Source organism: Agelaius phoeniceus, chromosome 7 (genome assembly GCF_051311805.1).
Source record: "Agelaius phoeniceus isolate bAgePho1 chromosome 7, bAgePho1.hap1, whole genome shotgun sequence".
NCBI lineage: Eukaryota > Metazoa > Chordata > Aves > Passeriformes > Icteridae > Agelaius > Agelaius phoeniceus.
Window position 1 is genome coordinate 12,335,970 of NC_135271.1, and position 13,000 is coordinate 12,348,969.

The 13,000-nt window shown below is 48.3% G+C and overlaps 1 protein-coding gene across 2 annotated transcripts in view; it reads left to right on the forward strand.

The window, feature by feature from the left end:
* Positions 1 to 6,680, forward strand: part of TRAF3IP1 (TRAF3 interacting protein 1) — a 29,375-nt gene extending 22,695 nt beyond the window's left edge. For both annotated transcript variants that reach the window (XM_077180985.1, XM_054653072.2), the window contains exons 14-15: positions 5,018 to 5,241; positions 6,271 to 6,680. In XM_077180985.1, the coding sequence (XP_077037100.1) occupies positions 5,018 to 5,241; positions 6,271 to 6,436 (390 nt within the window). In that variant the 3' untranslated portion in view covers positions 6,437 to 6,680. The remainder of the gene's footprint in view (positions 1 to 5,017; positions 5,242 to 6,270) is intronic.
* The last annotated feature ends 6,320 nt before the right edge of the window (positions 6,681 to 13,000 follow it).

Below are 13,000 nucleotides of genomic sequence, written 5' to 3' on the forward strand. Positions count from 1 at the left end.
ACAAAAAAAAAGAGATTGAAAAAGCTCTCTTGAAAGAGCCATTCTTTTATTTCCTTGTGGAGCCTTCCAGCTCAGGAGCAGGTCAGACTGACTCTGGCAAGTGCAGTGATAAAGAACATTGTGTCTCCAACTCCTTGGCCTGTGCCTGAACCCCATACCTGGCATCAGCAGAAAAAGCATCCTGTTCATTTGAAATGCTTTAACATTTACTGTTTCCCCCTGGTTCTGTGAAAGAGTTTCTTATGGGGATCCCTGGTGGATAGTTACAATATACTTAAAACACAGACTCTGTAAAAACCAGGAAAAGAAAACACTCTTTATGATCAAAAAATATATTTTATACCATAAAAAAAGTGCTCCACCTTGTTGGTTTTGCACTGGATATATCCCAGTTACTTGTCCAAAATGAAGTTTCTGCCCTGTCCTGTAGAAAGAGGTGGGGGAAATGGTGGAGCTCAATAAAACTGTGATTACTTGGGTCTGTTTTCCTAGTGGGACATAATAATAGTGTTAAAAGGGGCTGTAGAAACTATTGAAATGCTTGATGGATGCTTGTTCTAATTTGATTGATATTTAAAAGCCTGTTAATTAAAAAAAAGGGAACAAAGGGGAAGGTGTATAAAAGTAAGCAAATGCTGTTTCTTGAAATTCTGGTGGCTTCTGGAGCCTTGTTGATAATTTCCACCATTTTGATTAAAAAAGAAAATTCCTGCTTTCAGATTTCTCAGGTGGCTGCCCCTGAGTCCACGTTGTGTTCTGCTCCCATTGAGGTAATGGGAAAAGCAGCCTTTTCCCAGCAATCCAAAGCAAACATTTCTCTTGGTGCCTCATGAAAAACACGAAGGAAAGGAAACGTGTTGGGCCTACAGAAGTGCTCCAGCCTTTTACACGAGGATAATTTATTGATTCTGGGGCTGTTGGGAAAGGGGACTTGCTTGAGGTGTAGGGGCTGATGAAAAAGCCTGGAACAATTTGGATTCTGGCTGGAAATCTCCTGTTCCACGTTTGTGCAGAGTGAGCAGAGGTGGCACTCGGCGCTCGTACCGCCCACGTCGCCGGCTAGGAGAAACCTCCTGCCACCATTCCAGAGATTTTAACCCATAGCTGCACCTGTGGAGCTGGGGACAGCCTCTAATGCATTTCTTTCCCCTTAATTATTTACAATCAGTGTGGGTTGGCAAAGCTTGAGAGTGTCACAGTGATAATTCTGAGCCTTGAGCTGCAGGGCGTGGAATTGTGGCTGTCCCATCCCTGGAATGTCCCAGGCCAGCTTGGATGGGCCTGGAGCAACCTGGGATAGTGGAGGGTGTCCCTGCCCATGGTGGCTTGGAACTGGATGGGCTTTGAGGTTCCTTCCCACCCAAACCACTCTGGGATTCTGGGATCATTAGCACAGGTGTTAATGAGAAAAAGAAAGAATGGATGGTGATTTTCACAGCTTGAGCTGCTGTGCCTTCTGGTTGGGAAATCTTTCTTGGGAGGAAATTTTTCTTGAAACTTGGGCATTCTTATACTTCAGTATCACTAATTTAGATTTTTTTTTTGTTGTTTTATTTTTAAGCAATCCTATGATGAACCTGTAGGAATAGTATTTATTAGATTTTTATTTCAAATAGGATTGAATAGATTTTTTCATGGTGTTATGTTTCAGTTCTTGCAATGCCAGTTGGCCTTGATGATCCTAAAGGTCCTCTCCAACAGTGACAATCCTGTAATTCCATGACTGACTTTGGATGGGATATTTTCTCCTTTGAATCTCACTTTTGAAGTATTCAACTGCACGGAGAACATGCTGGAGATACAGGAACACTATAATTAATTTTCAGTATTTAGTAATGCACTTTAAGGAATTGATTCATGAAAAATATTCCAATTTTTTTTTTTTGTTTTACTTGAGCTTTTCAAGCAGCTGTGTATTTTAGCCTCTAATATTTCAAATTGTGAGCTGGACCTGTGTTTACAGACCTGTGTAGATCTGTATATAGATATGTTCTGTATCTAAAGCATCATTGCTATTTTTTTTTTAATTTTGATCCTACACTTCCCCGTGGAGGGAAGTGTGGCTGCTTGGTCTGTCTAGGTATCAGAGGGGTCATGCCAGCATTACAAGGATGAGAAAGAGAATCACAGAATTATTTGGGTTGGAAAATATCTCCAAGACCTTTGAGTCCACCCTGTGCCTGATGCTCACCTTGTCCCCAGCCCAGGGCACTGAGTGCCACATCCAAGTGTTTCTTGGACACCTCCTGGGATGGGGACTCCACACCACCCTGGGCAGTGCATTCCAATCCCTGAGTACCCTTTGCATGGGGAAATTCCTGCTGGTGTCCACCCTGAGCCTGCCCTGGCCCAGCCTGAGGCCGTTCCCTCTGCTCCTGTCCCTGTTCCCTGGAGCACAGCCCGACCCCCCGGCTGTCCCCTCCTGGCAGGAGCTGTGCTGAGCCACAAGGGCCCCCTGAGCCTCCTCTGCTCCAGGCTGAGCCCTTCCCAGCTCCTTCAGCCCCTCCTGGGGCTCCATTCCCTGCCCTGGCCATTCTCCAGTGTTCCCTCATTATCCCTCTGGCTCTGAGTGCCCAGAACTGGCCCCAGCCCCAGAGGGGCCTCAGCAGGGCCAGCCCTGGGGACAATCCCTGCCCTGGGGCTGTCACACCACGGCTGGCACAGCCTGGGGGCCATGACCTGGTGTTCAGCCCTGTCACCAACACTGCCAGGGCCTTTTCCAGCCCTGTCACCAACACTGCCAGGGCCTTTTCCAGCTTCCCAGCTGCTCCTCCCTGAGCCTGCAGTGTCCCATGGGCTCACAAGGAGCTGGCCCTTGGCCTTGCTGGCCCATGGATCCCTCTGCAGAGCCTTCCTGTCCCCCAGCAAATCCACATCCCACCAGCTTTGTGTCTGCAGCTTCCTGAGGGTGCCCTCCATCCCCTCAGCCACATCCCTGATAAAGATCAAAATACTCAACAGAGCTGGGCCGAGTACTGAGCCCTGGGGAACCCCACTGGTGACCAATCCCAGCTGGACATGGCCCCATTCCCCACCCCTGTCTGGGTCAGGCCATCAGCCAGGTTTTATCCCTTGAGAAGTGCACTCATCCAAACCATGGACTGCCAGCTTTTCCAGCAGAATGCCTTGGGAAACAGTCCAAAACATGGCATTTGGAAAATAGAAATGAGGCAGCACCAACCCCCAGATAATGGACTGGCTGAGTCTTCTCTCTTCTGAGAGAGCTGGATGTGAAATAAATTCCTTATTTTTTGGCTGAGCCTTCGGATAATGGATGGTGGGGAGGAGAGTGGTGAGGGTTTGGAGCACTTAGGAAAAACAAGGGAATGGGATGTCTTCCTGGGAAGCTGTTGGACCTGATACAGCTCTGCTGATGGGCTGGAGGTGCTTGTCTGCATAGCTCACTTGCCAGCCCCCTGTGGAAAATGCAGTGCTGGGGACTGAGCCTTCCCTCTGCCTTTGGAGGAGCACAGAGCAGGAAAAGGAGTAGGAGAAGAGTCAGGATAGAGAGAGAGAGAAGGGCTTGAAACACTGTGAGATCACAGCTCTTCCATCCTAAAGGACAGCAGAGGCATGGATGGCTCCAGAAAATCCTGTGGCTGGTGTGGTGTAATGAGCACCTGCTGCTGCTGCTGTGAGGGAGGCATGGCCTGAGGAGGAGGGAGCTCAGGGCTGTGTTGTTTCTAACAGCTCAGCCAGCTCTAGTGAGGTGACCTGGGCAGCCAGGGGCTCAGCTTCAGCAGCATCTGTCACCTGAGCCCAGCTCCTGCTGGAACCCCCCAAACAGGAACCCCAGTGCAGTCAGAAATGCAGCATTTCCTGCACCGCGTGTGTGGCAGGGCGCGGGCAGCAGCCCCCAGTGAGGCTCAGCCTTTCCCTCAAACACATCCCTGCATGTGCCCAGCCCTGCAGCCAGCCCAGGGCTGCTGAAGTGTGCTTGGCTGGAGGCCCTGCAGCCTCCAGAGCCAGCTGAGCACACAGCCCAGCTCGCAGGGGAAGGCAGACAGCTGGGAGGAGGGGACAGGGGACAGTTCCCTGTCCCAGCACTGCCACCTCTGTGTGAGGCAGGAATTGTGCCAGGAATTGGTTCACCCTCTGGTTGGGGTGGCAGGGAAAGGCCTTTCTAGTTGTTTGGCATATAATAAACAGAATTACTTTAAATAAACTCTACTTCAAGCTCTGTGTGGCTGGGTTGGGGAATTTGACCTGCAGGAGTGTTGGAAGGAAAGAAAAACGAGGTTGGTTTTGATTCATGGGGGAGAAAATCCCAGTGGGCTTTTCCTTAATGGCTTTGCTGGAATAAGATTATTCCAGTGTATTAGCAGTGTGGCATCACTCTGCTCTTTTTACAGCATACTCGTGCTCCTGCTGGCTTTGCCACTGGAGCAAACTCTGAGTTTGACTTGCAGTGAACTGAGGGGCCTCAGGAGCTGCACCACAGAGACTCTGCTGGCTGCACATGAGGGAAAGTAGCACAAGCCCAAATTCCTCTGGAGTAGTGGGGTTTATGGAGGCCACACCTGCAGCCTGTATGGTTTTACAGCCGTGGACAGGAGTGCAAGGCAGGGAGTAACCATGCTTCAGGAGCTGGAGATCCACATATGGACAGTGGAGGGAGAGAAGCATCTTGAAGGGGCTGATGCAGAGAACTCAGAGGAGCCTGTGCCCTGGAGCTCCCACACAGCAGCAGAACTTGATGCTGCTTCCAAAGCTTGTCCAGAAATGTGTGGCTGCTCCCATCCCTGGAAGTGTCCCAGGCCAGGCTGGACAGGGCTTGGAGCAACCTGGGATAGTTGGAGGTGTCCCTGTCCATGGCAGGGGATGGGATGGGATGGGCTCCAAGATCCCTCCCAACCCAAACCATTCTGTGATTCCAGGATTCTTCTCTTCCATTTCAAACTGTCATGAACACTTCTCCAGCTCCTTCCCTGTTTGCAGTCTCCAAACACCCTTCATTCAGCCTACAGCCAGAGTTTTCCCTCATTCTGATGCTCCCCCTGTTTGTCCCTCCTGTTAGGAGAAGCCAATTGTCTCAGAAGCATCCAGGAAGAGGGAGAGAGACTTGGTAGCCAAAGAGATTGAGAAGTTCCAGGGCTCCATTCAGACTGTGTGCCAGCATGTGCTGAGGCTGGGCAGGATGGTGGATTACATCCAGGAGGACATGGATGCCATGAGGAACGAGCTGCTGCTGTGGCGCCAGGAGAACCGGGAGCACGCCGAGGCTTTGCGCAGGGAGCAGAGGTGAGCTCGTCTCTGGGGACAGATTTCAGGGGCCCTTAAAACTTAGAAACAATGGAAATATTGAACCCAAAGCAGGACAGTTGTTGTGGTGGGAAGGACAGTTGGTGAAACAGCTCCTTTGGCCTTCCTTGTTGTCTTGGTTTGGAAAGACAGGAGTCTGCTAAGGAAGGCGGGAGCTTCTCTTAAAATGGACAATGTAAACCCTCCCCACCCCTCTGAATTGCTATAAATTTTAATTTAAGGGGCTCTCAGGTAAAAATATGGGAGCAGGAAATAACAGTTCTTTAATAGGGAAAAGAAAAAAAAAATAAAAGGATAAAATAAACAATGCAGTGCACTAGAGCAACACTGACAGAGTCAGAACCCAACCTGACACCCTGTGGGTCAGGCTGTTGGTGGCAGTCCCATTGGAAATGTGGCTGCAGCCCTCCTGCAGTGTCAGGGCTGGTTCTGCTGGAGCAAGGGGGTCCTGTAGAGAAGGATGGATTCTTCCTCTGAAGATCCAGTGGAAGGAGAGGCAGCTGCTGTTCCTCTGGGGAATCCCATGGAGAAAGCCGTGCTGGTGTCTCCCAAACCTCTGGATTATATCCGGGTAGCAATGCTTGGCTCCTCCCTCTGGGCGGAGCATCTCCCAATGGGATGTTCTAGTTCTTATCAGCCATGCAGTGACATTCAATAGTCTGTTATCAGCAATGAGCCCTCCCGAGGGAGGTGTGAATGTGGTCACTCAAAGGCAAACTGCCCACTTGATAAAGGTAATCTGCCATATAGATGGCAATGGAAAACATCTTGCATTGCAATCTTCAACACTTGTCTCACACCAGAACATGATGAATCCATCAGTGTCCCTGCCCATGGGAGGGGCTGGGACTGGGTGGGCTTTAAGGTCCCTTCCAAACCAAATTCTGTGTGATTCCATGGAATACTTTGCAGCCTTTCAGGTATTGAAATATATTTTCTTGGAAGATTAAATAACCTGAAGTGGCTTGAAAGCTTCCAACAACATCACGTTCCTTGTGTCTCTTCCAGCATCACAGACAGCACTCTGGAACCACTGAAGGCTGAGCTGGCTGAGCTGGAGCAGCTGATGAAGGACCAGCAAGAGAAGATCTGTGCTGCAAAAGCAAATAATTTAAGGAATGATGAAAAAATCCAGAGGATGATTCTTAGCATAAACGTGTCTTCAAGAAGGTGAAGAAGAGGGAAAAGGAATTAAAGAGCCTTAGGACTCAATGACTGACATTGCTACCAAAAAACCAAAACCCAAATAGCAGATATGCCTTGTTCAGATATAGAATGTTTAGGGACCAGAACCCTAAAAACATTACAAAAAACTCTGTTATTGCATTGATTTGTAGATGTTGATATTATGCAGGATAAAATGATACTCACTTGAATGCTAAAGTTGCAGAGCTATTAAAAGAACTTTATTTGTTTAACTGTGAGCTGGTGTTTCTCACTTCCAGAGCCCCCTTTCCTCTCCTTATCTCCCCTGAAATTCCCTCTGAACACACTGTCCTGATAAGTGGGTATTAAAGAATTCTTTTCCCCCCTTCAATGTTCCAAACTCCTGCAGGTCAGGTTCCTGAATCCTGTTCAGAGCTATCAGGAATCTGATTAGAACCAAGTGAAAATGCAATTCGAGCATCACCACGTAAGGGAGCTGAAGCGTTTTATCTGCACAGGTGTTAATTCCATTTTTATGGCATATGTTCATTTGGAAAGGATTAATTTAAGTACCTGTTTCCTCCCCAATGCACGTCCTTGCAGCTTTTTCTACGGGAATAATTCCACTGATTTTTCTTTAGTGAACTGCAGATGTCTGGAGCATTTTCCTAATGACCCCTGCAGTGTTCTGCCCATGAGAGTCCAGCGTTAGTGATTCCCTAAATCTGCAAAGAGTATTAGTGCAGACACAACTGTGTGACTGTGCTGGGTGCAGAGGCTTTAGTCCCCTGCAAGGCTGTTGCCAAGGATTTTATGATGTTGTTTGGGCTGTGGATGAAGTGTTAGTGGCCTTGTTTTTCCTTCTTTGATTGGTGTATCTATGTTTTTTAGGGTTATTTGTTGTTTTTCTTTTTCCTTTCGTGGTGTCTGGACCTAAAAATCTACCAAATGATCATCAGCATAAATGTGAGTGTTTAGGGTGTTAAATACAGACATTTGGAAGGGTAGGAGGCTTTGCTCTGTGGGGTTTTAGAGGGGGTGGAGAAGCATTTGGGGGCTTGGGAAGGAAGAGGAGAAATTTTTTGATCTCTTGTAACAACCACCTGCGACACTGAGCTCTTTGTGTTTGCATGGCCCTTTTCCAACACCTCATCTGCACCCTGGGTCTCAGCACACAAAGGAAAAGGGGTTCAGGATGTCCAGCAGCACCCCCAGAACTGCTGGTGAAAGCCTGTGTGGTCACTGTTCCCTTCAAACACTCGGATTGCACGCTGGGGCTTGCTGGGATTGCTCAGACTCCTGCCCCGTGAGCTTCCTGCTGCTCTAAGCCACCCCTAAAGGGCATTTGTCACCTGTCCCCCAGCCTTTGTCACCCCATGGTCCCCTCTCACGGCCTCTGCATCCATAAAATCCAGCGTGGTGCTGCTGGAGCCTGGGATAAGGCAGGAAAGCAGTGGGGGAAGCAGCAGGTGTTCTCCAGAGACCTGGAGGGATTTCTGGCTCAAACAGGACTTCAGTCATGAAATCAGGATTTCAGTCATGATTTTTCCTTTTCCTCAGCTGCCCCATGGAGTTCCCTTCAGCCTCCCCTCATCATGTCCACCCTCTGGGTGGCCTTTGCCTGGTGATGTGGCCCTTGTGTCCATCTGTCCTTGTGTTAGAAGTGTCTGTCTCCCCTTCTCAGGATGGGGAGGTTGGGTTCAGAGGCCTGGGAGAGCTCAGGGATGACTTTTTGCATCTCCACGTGCCCATTTTCTTGTGCTTGCTGACCAAACATCGCTTCAAACACTGGCTGGTGTTAAAGTTTATCAGCATTTTAACATCACACAGCCTCAGCTCGCTGGATTTGTTCCGTGTCCCAGGCACGGAACACAGCTCAGAGCTGAGGCAGGTTGAGGAGGCAGCCCCAAAAAAGCCTCCAAAAGGGAGCAGCTGTGCCTGGAGGAGGGCTGGAGATGTGTGTGTGTGTGTGTGTGTGCACAGCCAAGGAGTTGTGTTTCAGCCTGTGGGTGGTTCATTAGCAAAGGAAACTTTGCCGGAGCGGTGGTTTGGGATGGAAAGCCCTTCTCATTGTCAGCCCCGGCGGCGCTAATGGAGCCTGACAGTTCTGGGAAGCGGGATTTGTGTTTCACGACGTGCCTGACATTCCTGTGCTGCCAGCCCCTCTGCCTCGCGAATGGTTCTCAGCTGCAAAGGTGCAGCTGGTGGCAGGATCCCAAAATGCTGTGGCTTTGGGGCAGGGAGGGACACAGGGGTGACAGGACCTCCCCGGGCCAGGAGCACTCGGGGACAGAGGAGGCTGGAAGGAAGAAAGGGCGTGAAAAACGCCAATCACTTGTTTTGAAAAATTTTAAAGTTTAATGATAATAAAATGGTCATAAAAATAGTAATATAATTAGAGTAATAAAAATGTGGACAATTGAGATTAGGACAATACGTGACAATAAAAGCAAAGAGTTACAGACAGTCTGGGTACCTTTTCTGGGCAAAATAAGCCCGAAAAAGGACCCACATTAACAGAGGATTAACCCTTAAAAGCAACAGCCTGTTGCATATTCATACATCTCATCCATGATGCATAAATTCCATTCAAACACAGGATTCTGTCTGGTCAGTGTCAGGCCTTCCTCTGAATCCTGACAGCATCTTCAGGGCTAAGCAAGGTGGGAAGAAGTTCATTTCTTCTGACAGTGGAGCAATAAATTCTCTTTCTCTGAAAGATTCGGGTGTCCTGTGGCTGCTATCTGGCTGTGATCCTTTCTTTAAAAAAGTATCTTACATAGCATAGTTTCTATTTTAACATTTTGTTATAACCTAAGACTCTATTTAACACACATAATAATTAAAAAAACTAATACAGCATAACCTTCTAACACAACACATATAATATTCATTTGAATATTTGAGAAAAACCAATCACAAAATATGCATTTTTCACAAGGGACATGGGGTGAGCTCAGAGGTCTCCACTGGAACTCAGACATCCGTGAGTGCTCTGGGTGTGGGAGGCTCTTCCCAAGGGTGGGAATGGCAGGTTTATAAGGTTTGTTATAAAGATTTGTAATATATGTTATAAAAGAATTAATTTGTTTGTAATATATGTTATAAAATAATTCATGCTAAAGGAAATTAAAACTCACAGCATTTTGTCTACTAAAGCCAGTGTCGGGCAACAAGCAGTAAAAGGCAAAGTGATAAGGATGGAGATTCAAACACCAGGAGGACACTGACTCCAGGGATGGATATTTCAAGGGAATTTTTTTCATCTGACAAGACCCCAGCAGGAGACATTTGATAGGCACCATCAGAAGTTTATCCCAGGAGGTTTTCACCTGACAAGATTCCAGCAATTATCCACCAGTTCCGGGAAAGGCGGCAGCAAGAAAGAAAAAACTACGATAATATGCTAAAATATGCTAAAGAATATTTCTTTCCTCTTTCAATCTCCAATTTCATTTATCAGCAAACCTAAAGTCTATTTGTAAAAGCAAATATCTTTTCCCATTCATCTTCCAGAGCCCAAAAGACTGTATAAAACAAACCCCTTAGAAATGACATTTGGAGACCCACGGGGACTTTGGTGCGATGGAGGCCAAACCCTGGGTTCCCCCAGCTCTGATCTCCTGGCTGAATCAAATTGCTTGTGGCTTTTTCCAGATTTATACTTTGATTAATTAATAAATTTCATTATTCAGTCGGAGTGTTCATTTATAAGAGGTTCTTCTCCCATGAAGTGGCTGCTGGGACCCAGACTGGCTCTCAGAACTCCAGCACCATGCCAGGAGTGGGGAACTGCCTCGGGATGGGGATTTACCAGAGGCAAAACCTTTAGAGCCACTTGCTCTGAGGTGCCAGACACAAACCATGACAGGGAGCAGGCAAAAGAGAAGGAGGAGGCTCCTCCATTGTGAGGTTCCACAGGCAAAGGTTTATCCCAAGGGCAGGATTCAGAAGCAAAGAGCCACCAGCACTTCTGTGCACGGGATTTTATAGGGGTACAACTCAGGGGGTGGATACAAACCATTGACCAAGAAGGAATCTGCAGGGCAGGAGCGAGGGGATTACATCAGGGGCTTGGGACTAATTAGGACAGATGGGAGGAGAGGGTAGGTGCCATGGGCCAGTGGGGTTTCCTGCAACAGGGGAATTCCAAAGGGGTGGTGCAGTCAGGGATTGGTCCAAGACAAAACCAACAGGGAAGGAGCTGGAACAAAGAGTGGGGAATGGCATGAGGGACAGCTTTGAGGGAGGGCAAACCAACTTGGGGACAACATGGGGTACAAATGAACAAACCACTTAACAAGGAATCAATAAAATAAATTCAAACCACAATGAATTTATGGCACTGCCCAGGCTCCCCAGGGCGTGGGCACAGTCCTGAGGCTGCCAGAGCCGAAGGATATCTCAGGGATGCACAGGGTGGGATTGCTGGGGTGTCCATAAGGGGATGGATCAATGATCCTCGGGGGTCCTTTGGGCACCCTGACCCCCAAATTCCACTCCCCTGGTGCCCTGCAGTGTCCCCAAGCAGGGACAGAGCCCACTCTTGTTGGGACACGGCCCTGCTGGGCAATGAACACGTGTGGATGCTGTGGAGGTGTTGCAGAAGCTTTGGCCTCAGTTGGATGCTGAGGCTTTGTGTTGTCCTGGGCTGTGGCTCCAGGCTGTCTGCTGCCCTGGGAAAAGAGTTCCAGCTCTGCTCCTGCCTCGTTATCCTCTTGTTATCCTTGCCTTGAGATCAGGAATTTCCAATGTATGGAACATCCCAGCTCCAACTCAGCCGTGATGTCCCTGAGTCCAGGCTGAGTTTATCACTCCCTGGAGCTGGTGCCTGCTCTTGCTGGTCTTGCTCCAACAGTTTTGCTTGAAATACAAAATATTCCAGTGATTTTTTTTTAAATATTTTTTTGCCCCAAAACACCTTGGATCTGTTAGGAAAATTAATCCACAAACACCAGAGGTTTATGTCCAAAAAGGAGACAGAGGAGTCCTGTAACTTTATCTGAATAAAGGGAGAGGCTATGGGGTATTTTCCCTGGAGTCTCTCCAATTTTTGGAGGATGCAGCCTCCTTTTTATCCCAATTTCCCAGCCACATTTCCCTTCTCTTTTTTTCCCCATTGGCTGAGGTATTTGACAGGTACAGACTTCCTAAAATCTTCTGCCTGATACCAGAGATTTCCCACTAATGTATAACCCTCCCTTTTAATTTTTAAATTCTTACGGAATTTAGGGGTTTTTCTTCCCCATTGTTTCTTTCATCTTTCAATGTCCAATTTCATTTATCATCAAACCTAAAGTCTATTTCTAAAAGCAAATATCTTTTTCCATTCACCAGCCAGTGGAACCCTTCCCATTGTTTCTTTTATCTCTCAGTGCTGGGTTTATCTCCCAGCAGACCCACAGCTTGTTTGGAAAGACAAATCCCTCATTCCTCTTGGATCCATCCACTGGGGAAGCAGCCACCACAGACTGATGGTGTAGCAGAGAAAGGCAGCACTGTGGCTGTGTAGAAGTGTTCCAAGGATTTTTGGGAATGTGCCAGTGCAAAGGGGTGGGTTGGCACTGAGACTTCACTTACCTACAATGGCTGGACTCTGCCTCAGGTGAATTTGTGCTCTTCCCTCCTCCCAGATCTACCCTGGTGCAGGTGAGCCAGTCTAGCACAAGGGATGGATTTGAGATCTCCCAGCCACAGAGTCCCCTTCAGCTCTGGGAGAGCCCCAGGCACCCCCCACAACTCCCTGGAAAACTCCCTGCAGCACCAAGGGATCGTCCCTTCCGTGCCCTGTTTTGTGAAAAAACACGGCAAAATAACATTTCCCCTTTCCAGGGAGAAATTTAATTAAAAGGAATTAAGAGGCATGGTTTATAGTTTCATTTAACATGATGAAAAAAGGATTAGCTCCCACCTCCTCCTGCCCAAATCCAGGAGCTGATGGAGGGAAACGCTTCCCAGGAGAAAAGGGAGAGGAATTCTCTCCCCCCCAGATTTATGACTTGTGAGGCAGAGGTTGCTCGGGTTGGCCCTTGTTTCGTGCCCTGCTGGCTCCCACAGCCTTGGCTTTGTGGTGAGCCCAGGAAAGGGCAGGGAATGGGTGGGTTTGGCTGCTTTTCCCAGGTCACTCCTGCTCAGGTTCTGCCGGGTCACTGAGGCTCTGTGGGGAATGTGCAAGGGGGGCTTTGCCCTCACAGCTTCTTCCCCTTTTGGGCGTTTTTTGGTTGGTGAGGAGCATCAGGCAATGGGGCGAGGAAGAGAGAAGGAAAAGGAGAAACTGTTAAAATACCTGAAATAATAGATCCAGCCCAAACGCAGACACAAACAGAAGGAATTTCCAATTTCCTTTCCCTGGGAAGGACAGCAGATCCTGCATGGCCAGGGCAGAACAGGAACTGCCCCCTCCCTCGAGAAGGGTGGGTCCCTTTTCTTACCTTGAACTGAAAATGTTTTCTGGCATCCAGGACAAAACTGTGGCACTTCACCTCCATCCCACTCTCCTAAACCAACCTCAAAGGTCAGCAGGGAGCTTTGATAACAAACAAGGGTCCAGAAGGAAGGGGATGGGAAGTGGGACGGGAGCTGCCCAGTGTCT